The sequence below is a fragment of the Ornithorhynchus anatinus genome, chromosome 5 (assembly GCF_004115215.2).
Source record: "Ornithorhynchus anatinus isolate Pmale09 chromosome 5, mOrnAna1.pri.v4, whole genome shotgun sequence".
NCBI classification, from domain to species: Eukaryota; Metazoa; Chordata; class Mammalia; order Monotremata; family Ornithorhynchidae; genus Ornithorhynchus; species Ornithorhynchus anatinus.
This window is the reverse complement of record NC_041732.1, coordinates 53,506,069-53,523,061: the sequence shown is the minus strand read 5'-3', so window position 1 is coordinate 53,523,061 and position 16,993 is coordinate 53,506,069. Positions and strand designations below refer to the sequence as shown.

The 16,993-nt window shown below is 45.4% G+C and overlaps 1 protein-coding gene across 2 annotated transcripts in view; it reads right to left on the bottom strand.

Annotated features, from left to right (window-relative positions):
* The window catches only part of OTUD7A (OTU deubiquitinase 7A), a 387,452-nt gene that overhangs the window by 137,402 nt on the left and 233,057 nt on the right, over positions 1-16,993 (bottom strand). For both annotated transcript variants that reach the window (XM_029065552.1, XM_029065554.1), the window contains one exon: positions 7,471-7,653. In XM_029065552.1, the coding sequence (XP_028921385.1) occupies positions 7,471-7,653 (183 nt within the window). The remainder of the gene's footprint in view (positions 1-7,470; positions 7,654-16,993) is intronic.

Genomic DNA, 16,993 nt, shown 5'->3' with positions numbered 1-16,993 from the left:
TTTGCTGCCTCTCTCCCCCGTTTAAACCGTGAGCCTGTCACTGGGCAGGGATTGTCTCTCTCGGTTGCCGAACTGGGCATTCCAAGCGCTTAGTACAGTGCTCTGCACGTCGTAAGCGCTCAATAAATACGAGTGGATGAATGAGTGAATTCCAGGATTGGATATCCTAATTAGGAGAACATGTTTCTCTATATGCCACAAGCTTTTTCTCCTGCTTCGATTTAGGAGGAGGAGGAGGAGGAACCATAGTAGTGGAAACAGTAGTAGTAGCAGTAGTTCATCCATTCATTCAGTCGTATTTATTGAGCGCTTTTCATGTGCAGAGCACTGTACTAAGTGCTTGGAATGGACAATCCGGCGACAGACAGAGACAATCCCTGCCCAGTGATGGGCTCACAGTCTAAATGGGGGAGACAGACAGCAAAGCAAAACAGAACAAAACACAAAACAAGACATCATCATCAAGATAAATAGAAGCAAGGGGATGTACACCTCATTATCAAAATAAATAGGGTAATAATATATACAAATGAGCACAGTGCTGAGGGGAGGGGAAGGGGGAAGAGCAGAGGGTGGGGGAGAGGGGAGGGCGAGCAGAGGGAAAGGTGGGGCTCAGTGTGGGAAGGCCTCTTGGAGGAGGTGAGCTCTCAGTAGGGCTTTGAAGAGGGGAAGTGAGTTAGTTTGGCAGAGGTGAGGAGGGAGGACGTTCCAGGACAGCGGGAGGACGTGGCCCAGGGGTAGATGGCGGGATAGGCGCGAACGGGGGACGGCGAGGAGGTGGGCGGCGGAGGAGCGGAGCGTGCGGGGTGGGCGGTAGAAAGAGAGAAGGGAGGTGAGGTAGGAGGGGGCAAGAGAATGGAAAGCTCTGAAGCCAAGAGTGAGGAACTTTTGTTTGGTGCAGAGGTCGATAGGCCGCCCCTGGAGGTTTTCGAGAGGGGAGTGACATGCCCAGAGCATTTCTGGAGGAAGGTGACCCAGGCAGCGGAATGAAGAATAGACTGGAGTGGGGAGAGACAGGAGGAAGGGAGACCCGAGAGGAGGCTGACACAATAATCCAGTAGCTGTAGCAATAGTGGTATTTATTGAGCAACCGCTCGGCGCCAAGCACTTTCAAGGTACTTGGGAAACAGAAAAAAGAAGCAGTAAACAAAAGTAAAAGAGAAGCTCCCTATCAGCAGGGAACTCATACTCTGAAGGAGGAGACAGACAAAAATCTGTACATCTATCTAGAGTACTCAGATGATTAAATGTGCAACTGAATAAAGGTATTCACAAGAAACAAGAAGAACCCGGGTCCCGGAATCAGAGGACCTGGGTTCTAATGTTGACTCCGCCACTTGGTTGCTGACCTTCGGTGAGTCAGTTAACTGTTCGGGGTTTCAGTTTCCTCATCTGCAAAGTGGGGATAAGCTACTTGTTTGCCCTCTCCTTTACACTGCGAGCCTCATGTGAAATGGCGATGCCGTCCAATCTGATTATCTTGTATATATCCAGGATTAGTACGGTGCTTGGGACAGAGTAAGCCCTTAACAAGCCCATAACTTTGGCATTACCGTCAACTCATCCCTCTCATTCATTGATTCAATTGTATTTATTGAGCACTTACTGTGTGCAGAGCACTGTACTAAGCGCTTGGAATGGACAATTCGGCAAGAGAACACACACGCATTCGATCTATTATGAAATACAATCACTTTTACCTTCATGACAACTCTAGATCCACCCTTTCCTCTCCATCCAAACAGCTACCATGCTAATTCAAGCACTTATCCGATACCATCTCGACTACTGTATCAGCCTCCTTGCTGACCTCCTTGCCTCCTGTCTCTCCCCACTCCACTCCATACTTCACTCTGCTGCCCCTATCTTCCCACTCCTCAAAAACTTTCCATGGTTGCCCACCCGCCTCTGCCTCCAACAGAAATTCGGTACCATTAAGGCACTCAGTGACCTCGCCCGCTCCTAACTCAACTCGCTGATTTCCTACTACACCACCAGCATACTTTCTGTTCTTTGATCTCATCTTTCCTGTCACTGACCCCCTTGCCCATGTTCTCCCTTGGGTCTGGAAATCCTTCCCCCTTCATGTTTCACAGTCCACCGCTCCCCAACCTTCAAAACCGTTCTCAAGTCACATCTCCTCCAAGAGGCCTTCCCGGACTAATCAATCAATGGTATTTATTGAGCGCTTGCTACGTGCAGAGTATTGTACTAGTTGCTTGAGAGAGTTCACCAGAATTAGCAGACAAATTCCACAATGTCCACAATGAGTCTATAGACTAAATTCTTTATTTCCCCTATCCACCCTCCCCTTTCCGTGTTATACACTTGACTGTGTACTCCTTAAGCACTTGGATATTCACCCCAGCTCCACTGCCCTTATAGAAATATCCTTATACTTTACCATTTCCACCATCAGTAATTTTAAGGTCTGCCTCCCCCTTTAGACCGCAAGTTCTTTGTGGGCAGGGATCTGATTTTAATATGAATTTGAAGGTGGGGAGAGTTGGTGTTCTGTCAGATATGAGAGGAGGGAGCGAGTCCCAGACCAAAGTGGGAACATGGAAAAGGGGTTGGTGGTGAGATAGGCAAGATTCAGGTACAGTGACTAGGATGGCATTAGAGGAGCTAAATGTGAGGGTTGGGCTGTAGTGGGGAAGCAGCAAAGTAAGGTAGGAGGGGACTAGCTGATTGATCACCCTAAAAATCAATCAATTGGATGTATTGAGTGCTTACTGTGTGCAGGGCACTGCAATAAATCCTTGAGAGAGCAGATTTGGGAGACATATTCCCTTCCCACAAGGAGCTTACACCTATGATAAGGAGTTTCTGTTAAGCGCAGAGTTGGGTGGGCACACATTGGAGGTTTTAAAGGATGGGAAGATGTGAACTGAATGATTTTTAAGAAAATAATCCAGGCAGCAGAGTGAAGTATGGAATGGAGTGGGGAGAGACAGGAGGCGGGGAAGTCAACAAGGAGGCTGTTGCAATAGTCAAGGTGGGATATCAATGCTGGGATCAGCACGGTAGCAGAGAAAGGGGTGGATTCCCTAGAGATGCTGTGAAGGTGGAACCGACGGGATTTAGTGACAGACTGAAGATGCGGGTTGAATGAGAGAGATGAATTGAGGATAATGCCAAGGTTGCAGGCCTGTGAGACAGGGCGGATGATGGCATTATCAACAGTGATAGCAAAGTCGGTGGGGGAGTATGGGAATAGGAGGGAGATGAGAAGCGATGAGTTTGGGTGGGAAGATAAGGAGTTCTGTTTTGGATTTGTTAAGTTTGAGGCGTTGGTGAGATATCTAAGTAAAGATGTCCCGAAGGCAGGAGGAAATGTGAGACTGCGAGGAAGAAGAGATGTCAGGTCTGGAGAGATAAAATTGGGAATCATCCACGTAGACATGGTACTTGAAGCTGTGGGAACGAATGAATTTTCCAAGGGAGTGGGTGTAGATGGAGAACAGAAGGGGAGCCAGAACTGAGCCCCGAGGTTCTCCCACAGTTAGAAGGTGGGAGGCAGAGGAGGAGCCTACAAAACAGACTTAGAATAAGCTGCCAGGGAGCTAGGAGAACCAGAAGAGGACAGTGTCAGCGAAGCCACGGTCAAATAGGATTTCCAGAAGTGGGTGACCCACATCATCACTCTGTGATTGCCTTCTCCAAAGCCACCGAAATGTTTTCTTGATGATGCTTTTCTACTGCTGAAATTCAGCAGGCCGGGTACACTGAAACTGGACAGAAGGAGAGACTAAGGGATGCGGATGGAGTTAAGAATCATCTCACATAGAACATCAACCAGCCCTTGTCACAAAACATAACTTAAAAATATGTTTCCCTTCCGACGTTTCCTGGCCTGGAATTATGCAGACGAGTTTAAAAGAGGACGTTTTCCTCTTGGGTTTTGTCTGGCTAAAATTATCACAGGGCTTTTTTTGAAAGTATCATCCAAAGCTCCATGACAAATTCTTGTCTCCGCATCCTTAGAGTGTAATGGTCCTGTAATCCCTGGCTCAGTTGTGTTTACTGCTTAACAAGAGACCTCTCCCCCCACACCCACTTTTCTCCCCCTCCCCCCCGTTTCTCCCCTTATGGTCAGCACAGGAAGGAGAGCTGAGGTGGAGTTGCCATTTAGAAATGGAGATTTCCATTTTCCTACTTAGAATTAGATCGAAATGTCACTGATTGCTTTCAGGAGAACAAACTCTGAAAAGGGAGATTTAAAAACCTGCGGGTGGTTTACAGGGATTTACACAAAGGCTGGATCAGGAAGGCAGAGATGACCTGCGTTTGAACAGACATCTTTGATAAGGAGTGTGCCTTGTATTTCACCACCACCATCATCATCAGAATTTATTCAAAGCACTGTAATTAGAGGCTTGGGAAAATAGAAGATATCACAGTCCCTGCTCTTGAGTGGTTGAGAATATAATGGGGGAGAAGTGCAGACAAAGACAATATTCATACATTATAAATAAGAGGAACCGTAGACGATCTAATCTACCTCGCCACTGACCCCTCGCCCATATCCTGCCCCTGACCTGGAATGTCTTCCTTCCTCAAGTCCGAAAGACAAGTACTCTCCCTGACATTCGAAACCTTATTGAGGGCGCATCTCCTCCAAGAGGCCTTCCCTAAGCCCCCCTTTCCTCTCCTCCCACTCCCTTCTGTGTCACCCTGAATTGCTCCCTTTGTTTATCCCTCCTCCCAGCCCACAGCACTTAAATACATATCTGTAATTTATTTATTTATATTAACGTCTATCTCCCCCGCCTAGACTGTAATCCCATGGTGGGCCGGGAATGTTTCCGTTTCTTGTTCTCTTCCAAGAGCTTATAAGGTGCAGTGCTCTGCACACAGTAAGCACTCGATAAATATGACTGAATGAATGAATATCACAGACAACTAGGAATAAGCAAAGTAACAAACGAATAAACGGAATCACTAATGTCGTAAGTGCAAAAGGTAGCAGATGTGAAGACACAACCAGGGATGTGATCAGTTAGGGCATACCTTTTGGAGGAAGTGGCTTTGCAAGTGGGAGGAAATAGTTTGGAACATCTGAGGTGAAAAGGAGTTCTAAAGAGAGAAGCAGCATGGTCTAGTGGAAAGGGCACAGGCCTGAAAGTCAGAGAACCTGTGTTCTAATCTCAGCCCCGCCACATGTCTGCTACAGGACCTTAGGCAAGTCACTCAACTTTTCTGTGCCTTCGCGTTTGGATTTGCACCCTTTATTCACCTCCCTCAGGTGAATAAAGTGATGTAGGACACTCAGTGACATATCTATAATTTATTTACTTATATGAATTTCTGTTTCTAAACTGTCAGCTCACTGTAGGCGGAGAATGTGTCTACCAACTCTGACATACCGTACTCTCCCTTGTGCTTAGTACAGTGCTTGGCACACAGTAAGTGCTCAAGAAATAGGAGTGGTTGATTGAGCACCTCTTCAGTAAAATGGGGATTAAGACTGTGAGCTCTAAGGGGACAGGAACTGTGCCCAACCTGATTATCTTGTCTCTACCTCAGTGCTCAGTACAGTGCTTGGCACATAGTCTTTAACAAATACCGTAAAAAAGAGGGGACAGACATGTGAAATGGGGTGGAGGTGGGAGAGTAGAGGTTCAGTTTAGAAGTTAGCTTAGGAGACCCAAAGTGGGCGAAGAGAATGGCAAGATAATGAGACATTTTAAGTCACCCATAATAACCAAGGTCTAGACTGAAAACTCATTGTGAGCAGAGAATGTGTCCACTTATTGTTGTGTTGTACTCTTCCCAGCACTTAGTACAGTGCTCTGCACACAATAAGCGCTCAATAAATACGACCGAATATATGAACCAAGATATCTCCACTTCATTCTGTCATCTGAGAATCCCGAACTGTGGTCCAGAACATGGACTTTATACGGAAAGAAACACCACAAGCTATTAATGATGTAAAATAGAAAAGGATACTAATGGATGGAGATTTGTTTTTCCTCTTGAGGAACAAAGGAACCCATTCTAAGACTTCTGATAAATGGACTGGTGGTAAAGCAATCACTGGGTGTTGAACAAATTCAGTGACTAATAAAGGATTGCCGACTCTTCGACTAGGAAAAGATGAATGGGGGCGAGAGCTTTTGTTTTAAAGAGTCACGGAGCCCCAATCAGCATCAAACAGTGCTCAATGTCACACAACTCCAGTTTCTAAAATTAATATTCTCTGTTACAGCTAGAAGTCAACAACTCTGACTGCATTTTTTTTTTAACTGGGAGGGAAAAGCAACTCAAAATGGCAAATAAGTTTATTGAAAAAGAAGTTGCCTTGTCATCCATCACGATTTGAAGGAAAAAGATCTGAAATGTACCATCCTTCTGAAATGAGGGTAATAAGTGATATCACGTATTAATAATCTCAGACATGACTCCTTTGATGTGGAAAATAGTTCCAAGTATTGACGATTGTATAATGGATCATATCTGCTGCAAACAAAAGTAATTTATTTTCTTTCCCATTTAAAAATGAGGAAGGGTCTTTTAACACAATCCAGAGCTGTCATTTTCTGGAGGTGTAAGAGAATTTCAGAGTAGAAAATTAACATGACAAAAAGCAAAGCCACTGATGTCTCCTTAAATGCCACCCTTACTACAAAATATCCAAGAAGGCGATGACAAAGTACAGGTATTCTTTAGAACAGCAAAAGCAAAACTAAAGGCTAGGCTTCAATTTTAGCATGCAGTGAGCCTAATTTAACAATTCTGGAACTTTGGTTTTGTAATGGAGAAGCTAAATAAAAAAAAAAATTATATAGTACAAAAAGCATTCAATTTAGAAATCCTAAAATTTGAATTCTGTTATATAATGGACATGAACAAAAACACAACTTGAAAAGTGGAACTAAGATCAGCATGGAATATGATATTTCTAAAACAATAACTGAAAAACAAAGCTGAAAATCAATTTCTGCACTTATTTAATGACACTGCAGTTAGCTACTGGTTATTTGAAGAGCGAGGCAGCGGGGCCTAGTGAAAAGAGCACAGGAATGGGGATCAGGAGATGGGCATCTCGGTTTCCGCACTTTCCTATCTATTCCGTGCCTCAGTTTCCTCAACTATAAAATGGAGAAAAACATTCCTGCTCTGCCTCCCTCTCAGACTGTGTCCACTCTGATTTTTTTTGATATCTACCCCAAGGTTTAACAAAGCACTTGGCCCAATCAGTGCTTAACAAATACCAATTATTATAATAAGTACCTAGATTATGGATCATGAACAGCTAATGACTCGACCACTCGTTCATTCCTTTCAGAGGGAATAATGGAGAAGAGAGGACAACGTGATAACTAGTTAACAGTAGCTCTGGCATAATATTTACTGGAATCTTTCGAGAGTACGTGCAGACTTAAATTAACCATAACCTGTCCCTTCGCTTGGCTAACGGAGACTTGGGAACGGAGTCTTTGTCAGATTGTTTCAAGCAGTTACCTTGAGCAATTTCATCCTGTCTTGGAAGGCCTGGCCGGTCAATCTTGTTCACCTGTTGGGGTGGCTCTCTTTCTGGGGGCTTGTAGTATTTCCCCTCGTTAAACACTTGGGGTAGGTTGGCTGTGTGAACCTGTCGGAGTTGCTCATAATCACCCAGAGCTGCGGTCAAGTCCCAGTTTTTGCCTGTAAATACACAGAAAAAAGAAACATTTTTGTGAGGTTTGTTTTTTTTTTTAACCTGAATTGGAAGTACAGCAAATCAGAAGAGCAGTATGCACTGTGCACCAAAGGGAGTTTCACTAACAAAAAGTCAGCTGAATAACCCAACTGTTCAATTTCCCAAAGAAAAGGCATCCTTGAATATACGATATTCAACTAGACACAGAAAAGTTACGTGAAGGATGTATAGGTAATAATAATAATAATTTTGGTATTTGTTAAGCGCTTACTATGTGCCCAGCACTGTTCTAAGCGCTGGGTAGATACAAGGTAATTAGGGTGTCCCTCGTGGGGCTCACAGTCTTAATCCCCATTTTCCAGATGAGGGAACTGAGGCCCAGAGAAGTTAGGTGATTTGTCCAAAGTCACCCAGCTGAGAAGTGGCAGAGCTGGGATTAGAACCCACGACCTCTGACTCCCAAGCCCGGGCTCTTTCCACCAAGCCATGCTGCTTTCAAAGCTCAGACATATGAATTTCTAGTCACGCTATCTACCTATTGGTGGCAAACTCACTACCAAAGTACCGGCCTATGTACTCCCAAACTACCGAAAACGGGATACTGTGAAAATTACGGAATCCACAACGCAAACGTCTCTGCTCAATTCCCTTTAATTCAGAAAAAAACTGTATGCTGAAAATCGGATTAAAGTATTCAACAAGTTGTTGCTGTCACAGAATAACTGCAAGAACATTTACAATCTAGAAAAAGCAAAATTTAAAAAAAAGAAAGAAAAACCTTGATATTTTCTCAAATTCTGCATCTGTTGCTTACTTGGTATTTTATTTTCTTGAAATATCCACAATTAAAATATTTTTGATATGTAAAAGATATGAAGATATGTTATATTTTCATATAACATACAAATGAAACTTTTACTAGAGAAAGTGAATCATACGTGTCACTTTATTCAGTTAAGGAATGACAGTATTGATTTTGAAAACACCTACTAACATTTTGACTTCATTTCATGGATGACATACAACCTTAACAGTCCCTGATTAAGTTAGAATTACACGTTAACCCTTTCAAATAATTATTAATAATGAACTGATGTGCATAAATTAACACGAAAGATTTACCAGAAACAAAACAAATGTTGCTCTTAGATCATTCTATTTGATTCAAACTACACTGTTTCTCCAAATACAAGATGCAGCATGGTCTAGTGAAAAAAAAAAGCACAGGCCTGGAAGTCAGAGGAACTGGGTTCTAATAACAATAATAATAATAATAATAGTAATACTATCTGTTAAGTGCTTATTATGTGCCAAGTACTGTTCTACGTACTGGGTTGGAACAAGTCAATCAGGTTGGTCAGAGGCCCAGTTCCACATGGGGTTGACAGTTTAAGTAGGAGGGAGAAAGGGTACTGAATTCCCACAAATGAGAAAACTAGGGCACAGAGACGCAAAATGACTTGTCCAAGGTTACACAACAGACAAGTGGTGAAACTGAATTTAGAACCCAGGTCCTCTGACTCCCAGGCTTGTGCTTTTTCCAATCCTCTGCCTTTTGCCTTCCGTGTGATCTTGGGCAAGTCATCTAACTTTTCTGTGCTTTAGTTCCTTCACTTGTGAAAAGGGAATAAAATATCTATTCGCCCTCCTTTTTAGACAATGAGTCCTGTGTGGGACAGAGTCTGCATCCAGCCTGCTTATACTGTATTCCCAGTATTAGTACAGTGCTTGGCATAGAGTAAGCACTTAAATGCTATTCAATCAATATTACACTTATCCATGTTTGTAATAAAATAATAATAATGTTGGTATTTGTTAAGCCCTTACTATGTGCAGAGCACCGTTCTAAGCGCTGGGGTAGACACAGGGTCATCAGGTTGTCCCACGTGAGGCTCACGGTTAATCCCCATTTTACAGATGAGGTAACTGAGGCACAGAGAAGTGACGTGACTTGCCCACAGTCACAAAGCTGACAAGTGGCAGAGCCGGGAGTTGAACCCATGACCCCTGACTCCGAAGCCCAGGCTCTTTCCACTGAGCCATGCTGCTTCCCCATTATTCCATAAGCCCATGTGAATATACTTTTAGAGTAAACCTATGCATTTCTGGTGGTCCAAAACAGAAGCAATAGGATTTGCTCTGGGGTTTTTTTATTGCTAAAAATGTGGCACTTCTGCATTCTGTCAAAATCAATCTGGTGAACAGTGCAATTGAGACCAGATGGAACCAGCTGTTCTCTCTCATGCAGGGGGCTATTTTAAGACAATTCCCATTTCACTGAGGCACTTCTCAGGTGTGAACTTCCCAAATCTTGCCAGTCTCCCCCTCAAATCCCTCCTACCCTCACATCCACTCTCTGTGTCTTCTAGGGCCATCTCTCATGAGGTGATCGCTTGCCTTTTTTCAAATTGTCCACCCTCTCCCTCACCAGCCCCCATCGCTTCATTTTATGCAATACCAAGTTTCCTCCTTGCTCCAAGACATCTGCACCTGGATACCTCACTGGCACCCTTAGTTCAATATATCCAAAACTGAACAAGTCACCCTCCCTCCCATATCCTCTACCTAACTGTCCCATCACCACTGACAATGACTCCATCCTCCCCATCTCTGAGGCCCCCCACCAAGGAATTATGTTTCCTTTTTAGTTGTTTAACGGTATTTGTTAAGTGCTTACTACGTGCCAGGCGCTGTACTAAGTGTTAGAGTAGATTCGAGCTGATTGGGTTATACAAAGTCCATGCTCTACATGGGGCTCAGAATCTTAATCCCCATTTCACAGATAAGGTAACTGAGGCACAGAGAAGTCATATAACATGCCCAAGGTTTGACCTCCTTTATCTCTTCAATCCCCACCATCAGTCAGAAACCAAGTCCCTCAGTAATCTTCTCAACATTTCTAGGATCCACCCTTGACTCTCCAACCAAACGGCCCCCGTGCTCGTCGCCGCAACCTGGATTTTATAGTCTGTCGGCCTTCTTGCAGGTCTCCCCTACCTTCAGTCTCTTCCTTCTTCGGATCGGGCTTTGCTCCGCTGCTCAGACCGTTTTCCTAAAATGTCATTCTGCACGTGTCCTACACCTCAAAACCTTTCACCACTAACCTCTCGCCCACGTCCTGCCTCTGGTTTTGAACGCCCTCCCTCCTCCTATCAGACAAACAATCACTCTCCTCCCCTTCAAAGCCTTATTGAAGGCACGTCTCCTCCGAGAGGCCTTTCCTAAGCCCTCATTTCCTCTTCTCCCACTCCCTTCTGCGTCGCCCTGACTTGCTCCGTTTATTCACCGTGCTCTCGGCCCCATATTTCTTATGTACACATCTGTAATTCTTTTATATTAAAGTCTGCCTCCCTCTCTAGACCGCAAGCTTGTCGTGGGCAGGGAATGTGTCTGTTATATTGTTATACTTTACTCTTTGAGGAGACAGGTTCAGCACTCTGCATGGAGTAAGCGCTCCGTAAATACAACTAACTGACTTTCAACGATGGTCCATTCCTCTCTCCGTTAAGTAGAAACTCCGGACGACCGGCTTAAAAGGCCTCGGTCGTCTGAGGAACGTTCTGCCCGTACCCGGCCTGCTCTGTACCCTCCAGGCCGAGGATAAAGGCCGCTGCTGTGCCTTTTCGGATCTCTAGCCGAGCAGAACGTCTGGTAATTGCAACCTCGCAGCCCTGTGAGCCCTAGGCGGCCCCTTCCACGGCAGCTGAGGAAGTCTCTGATGGCCTCCAACACCTCCTGCCTGCCAGATCTTCAGACAGATAATTGCTCTCCCCCACTTCAAAAGCTTATTGAAGGCACATCTCTAAGAAGCCTTCCCTAAACCCTCCTCCCCCGACTCTCTTCTGAGCGGCTCTTACTTGCTCCTTCGTTCATCCTCCCTCCCACCCCTACGGCACCTATGTATAGATCTGTAATTTATTATCTATATTTTAATATCTGTCTCCCCCTCTAGACTGTGAGCTCGCTGTGGGCAGGAATGTGTCTATTTGTTACCCTGTACTCTCCCAAGTGCTTAATAATAATAATGATAACAATGTTGGTATTTGTTAAGCGCTTACTATGTGCAGAGCACTGGTCTAAGCGCTGGGGTAGATGCAGGCTCATCAAGTTGTCCCACGTGAGGCTCACAGTTAATCCTCATTTTACAGATGAGGTCACTGAGGCACAGAGAAGTGAAGTGACTTGCCCACAGTCACACAGCTGACAGGTGGCAGAGCCGAGATTCGAACCCATGACCTAATACAGCGCTTTGCACATGGTAAGCGCTCAATAAATACTTCTGAAGATTGGTTGTCTCCCCAGGAACCAGCACAAGCCACCCTCTGCACTTCTGAGTAGACCCCATCTCACCCAGCTTTTCTACACCCTCGCAGGAAAGAGAATATTTTTTATTTCCATTAATGTCAGTGTCACCCTCTATAATGGAAGTTCATGTAAGTGGGAAACCATCTCTGTTGTATCGTACTCTCTCCCAAGTGTTTAATTCAGTGCTCTATATACATGGCCTGGTGCAAAGAGTTTGGGCCTGGGAGTCAGAAGGCCTCAGTTCTAATAATAATAATAATAATGGTGGCATTTGTTAAGCGCTTACTATGGGCAAAGTACTGTTCTAAGCGCTGGGGGAATACAAGGTGATCAGGTTGACCCACGTGGGGCTCACAGTTTTAATCCCCATTTTACAGATGAGCTGAGGCACAGAGAAGTGAAGTGACTTGCCCAAAGTCACACAGCTGGCAAGCGGCGGAGCCGGGATTAGAACCCATCACCTCTGACTCCCAGGCCTGGGCTCTTTCCACTGAGCCACGCTGCTTCACTTCTAGTCCCACCTCTGCCACCTGCCTGCTGTGTAACCTTGGGCAAGTCATTTCACTTCTTCTTACCCTCAGTTCCCCCATCTGTAAAATGGGGATTTAATACCAGTTCTCACTCCTACTTACCATGTGAACTCCGTGTGGGGCCTGATCATCTATGTACCCCAGCATGGCCTAGTGAGTCGAACACAAGCCTGGGAGTCATAAGGACCTGGGTTCTAATCCCGGCTCTGCCACTTGTCTGTTATGTGAACTTGGGCAAATCACAACTTTTGTTTGCCTCAGTTGCCTCTTCTGTAAAATGGGGATTAAGACTGGGAGACCTATGTAGGACAGGGACTGTGTCCTACCCGATTATCTTGTATAATAATAATAATAATAATGTTGGTATTTGTTAAGCACTTACTATGTGCAGAGCACTGTTCTGAGCGCTGGGGTAGATACAGGGTCATCAGGTTGTCCCACGTGAGGCTCACAGTCTTAATCCCCATTTTACCGATGAGGTAACTGAGGCACAGAGAAGTTAAGTGACTCGCCCACAGTCACACAGCTGACAAGTGGCAGAGCCGGGAGTCGAACTCATGACCTCTGACTCCGAAGCCCAGGCTCTTTCCACTGAGCCACGCTGCTTCCCCAGCACTTGAAATAGTGTCCGGCGCATAGTAAGCGCTTACCAAATTCCACTACTATTATCAGGACAGTGCTTGACATACAGTAAGCACTTAAATATTGCAACTATTAATAAATCCTCAATTGATACCCTGGACGATGACTTGCAGCAGGAGCCCTCCTTAAAGGCTTGGGAAAGCTAACGGTAGTTACAGCTGACTGTAAAATCGTTGTGGGCAGGGACTGTGTCTGTTTTTTCTTATGTTGTACTCTCCCAAGCACTTAGTACAGTGGTTTGCACCCAGTAAATGCTCAATAAATACAAACGAATGAACAAATGAATGCCGTGGACTATGAAGCACAGGGAGATTCTGCTGCTCCAGCTCCCTAATGACATTTGATCCTATTTTGTGCACTGTATATCTGATCTTCTCTCTCATACTGTTGTAAGGTTTCATTGCTCCAGATGCTTCTAAGCCCGTCAAAGGGCAGGGACGGTCTCTATCTGTTGCCGATTTGTCCATTCCAAGCACTTAGTACAGTGCTCTGCACATAGTAAGCGCTCAATAAATACTATTGCAGGAATGAATGCTTCTGTTTCAAGCCCTCGCCCCAACCTTTACTCATCGATGGTGAGCCCCTTTAGGGACAGGGTCTCGGTGTAATTTCCACTCGAATGTTCTTATCCAGTGCTCAGTAAGGTCCTCTGAAAGCATTTATAAATATTACTTCTACTGCTCCCCACTCAGGGTCGCTCCTGGAGAGTTTCCAGGACTCCACCAATCTCGGCTATGGGAGGGAGGGCCAAGCAGAGGCATACAGCTTGGCTCAGTGGAAAGAGCCCGGGGTTGGGAGCCAGAGGTCATGGGTTCGAATCCCGGCTCCGCCACCTGTCATCTGTGTGACTGTGGGCAAGTCACTTCTCTGTGCCTCAGTTACCTCATCTGTCAAGTGGGGATTAAGACTGTGAGCCTCATGTGGGACAACCTGATTACTCTGTATCTCCCCCAGTGCTTAGAACTGTGCTCTGAACATAGTAAGCGCTTAACAAATACCAAATACCAACATTTTTATTCCTAGCTTGGGCAGGGACTAGCAAATGGAAGGCCATCTTCTACAAGTCAAAACTCACCCAGGCTGGGCAGCAGCAGCGTGGGAGAGAGTCGAGGGCAGAAACCCAAGTTTACTGTGCGGAAGGAGGCAACGGTAAACCACTTGCATATTTTTACCAAGAAAAATCTGAATGCACCACCCGAATGACTGCAGATGGAGAGCGGGGCAGTCCGGGAGAGATGCGTCCGTGGTGTCGCTATGGGTCGGAAACGACTCGGTGGCATACGGCAATACTACTACGACTACTAATAATAACTGTAGTATTTGTTAAACACTTTCTATGTGCCGAGCATGGTTCTAAGTGCTGGGGTAGATACAAGGTAATCAGGTTGTTCCTCGTGGGGCTCAAAGTCTACTACTATTTGGCCACTCTCTTCCTCCCGTCCATATCCCAGCTCGGAAGCTTCATTCCTGTCCAGGTAACTTACTCAGCGGGCCTTCTGCCGAGACCCATTGCTCACACCTCTCTCCTGCCTGGAACTCCCTCCCACTTTAAGTAATAATTGTGGGATTTGTTAAGCACTAACTACGTCCCAGGCACCATACTAAGCACTTGGGTGGATACAGGGACAGCCACAGGCCCTGTCCCATGTGGGGCTCCAAATCTCAATCGCCATTTTACAGATGAGGCAACCGAGGCAGAGAGAAGTGAAATGACTTGCTCAGGGTCACACAGAAGACAGGTGGCGGAGGCAGGATGAGAACCCAAGACCTTCTGACTCCCAGGCCCAGGCTCTATCCACTAAGCCATGCCGCTTCCCTAAGGGCTGGGGTAGATATGAGCTAATTAGGTTGGACGTGATCCATGTCCCATGTGGGGCCCACAGTCTTAATCCCCACTTTAGAGATGAGGTAACTGAGGCACAGAGTACTTCATAATAATCCCTGTAAGTCAGAGGGAGAACAGATATTGAATTCACATTCTACAGACAAGGGAGCTGAGCCTCTGAGAAGTGAAGCGACTTACCTAGGGTCGCTGAGACTCTGAGAAGTGAAGTGATTTACCTAGGTTCACACAGCAGACCTAGGGGAGCCAGGATTAGAACCCACGTCCTCTGACTCCCAGGCCCGTAGTCTTTGAGGGTTAACTGTTTCCAGCATGCTTAGGTAGGAGCAGTACGCTAGGTAATTCAGCCGAGCGCCTACTGTACAGGACCACTGGGTCAAGAACTTGAAAACCAACGTACCATCTCTCTTCCCCTCTTCAAAGTCCTACTGAGAGCTCACCTCCTCCAGGAGGCCTTCCCAGACTGAGCCCTCCTTTTCCCTCTGTTCCTCCTCCCCTCCCCACTGGCTCTACTCTCTCCCTCTGCTCTACCCCCTTTCCCTCCCCACAGCACTTGTATATATTTGTACATATTTATTGCTCTATTTATTTTATTAATGATGTGCACTTATCTATGCTTCTATTTATCTATTTTGATGGTAGTGATGCCCGCCTACTTGTTTCGTTTTGTTGTCTGACTCCCCCTTCTAGACTGTGAGCCCGGCTGTTGGGTAGGGAATGTCTCTATCTGTTGCTGAATGTAGTTCCCCGGCGCTTAATACAGTGCTCTGCACACAGGAAGCACTCGATAAATACGATCGAATGAATGAATGAATGATGAAGTCCCTTGCCCTTGAGAAATTCAGTCTAATGGAGGGCCAATTTGGGGCCCTCAGTTCCTTTCCCCTACACTATTATACTATCATCCTGGAGTCACTGCTGCTCTTTGCAAATTTTACTGCTTTCTCACTTCCCTTCTTAGCTGAGCTTGGGAGTGTGGAAGCACAATGGACAAGGCCTTGCATTTGCCCTTTTCTCTCTTTTAACTTCCCCTCTGAGCTGTTTCAACTCCAGACCTCCTTGGACCGCCTCTAGGCCTGCTTGATTACCTCATGGGAACCTTTGCCCATCAACCACCACTCCCTACTAATACTAAAAGAAGCATCGGGAGGAGTAACGAACTTGTGTCTGACGTCTTTTTTTTTTTTTTTTTAACACAACACAGATTCTGGAAAATTTTCTTCCACAGGAGCCTCAGACTAAATCACTGTCAGCCTGCTCTGGGCCCTCCCTACCCTCTTGAACCCTGTCTGGCACTGCACCGCCCAGACATCCCTCTGTTCCTTCCTGCTCCTTGCTTCATTCCTACAGCCAGAATACCAGGAACTGGGAATACCATGCACCGCCTTCAGGTGTTCTGGATAGAAAAAGCTAACAAAATAAGTTGTAGAAATTGTAGAAATAGCCACAGCGGCATACATTAAAATCTGGGTGCTTGAGCTAAAAGGGGGATCCATATAGTCAGGGTACATGAAGGGGATTCGTGTGCTGGAAAATCTGTCCCAAACCTCTTTCCACTGAGTCTGGTGTTCCCTCCAGGGTTTTAAGGGCAGCACCCCTTAAAATCCTTTCTTGGGATTTCACGGAGGCACAAGTGGCAAAACTTGGAGGTACCTCCATTTTTGTAGGTTCCCCAGGATATTTGAGATTAAATTTTGGCCCACGGAAAGCATATATTTACTCCAAAACTACCACTTGTACTGAAGTGAGATTGAATGATTAGTGTGGTATTTACTGAACACATATGCCAATGCTATGCAAAGTTCTGGGGAAGAGAACAAGAAAATTAGATGTGAAACTGTCTCACCATCTAAGAAATAGGGTAGTACAGATATCTTATTCTTATTTTTCAGGTGAAAAAAATTGGAATGAGTTGAATGAACTCTGGTAATAAGTACTCAGTAGGAGCTAAGCACTATTCTATACACTGGGGGAGGCAAAAGATCAATCCATCAGATCAGACAAAGTCCCTGTCCCAAATGGGGC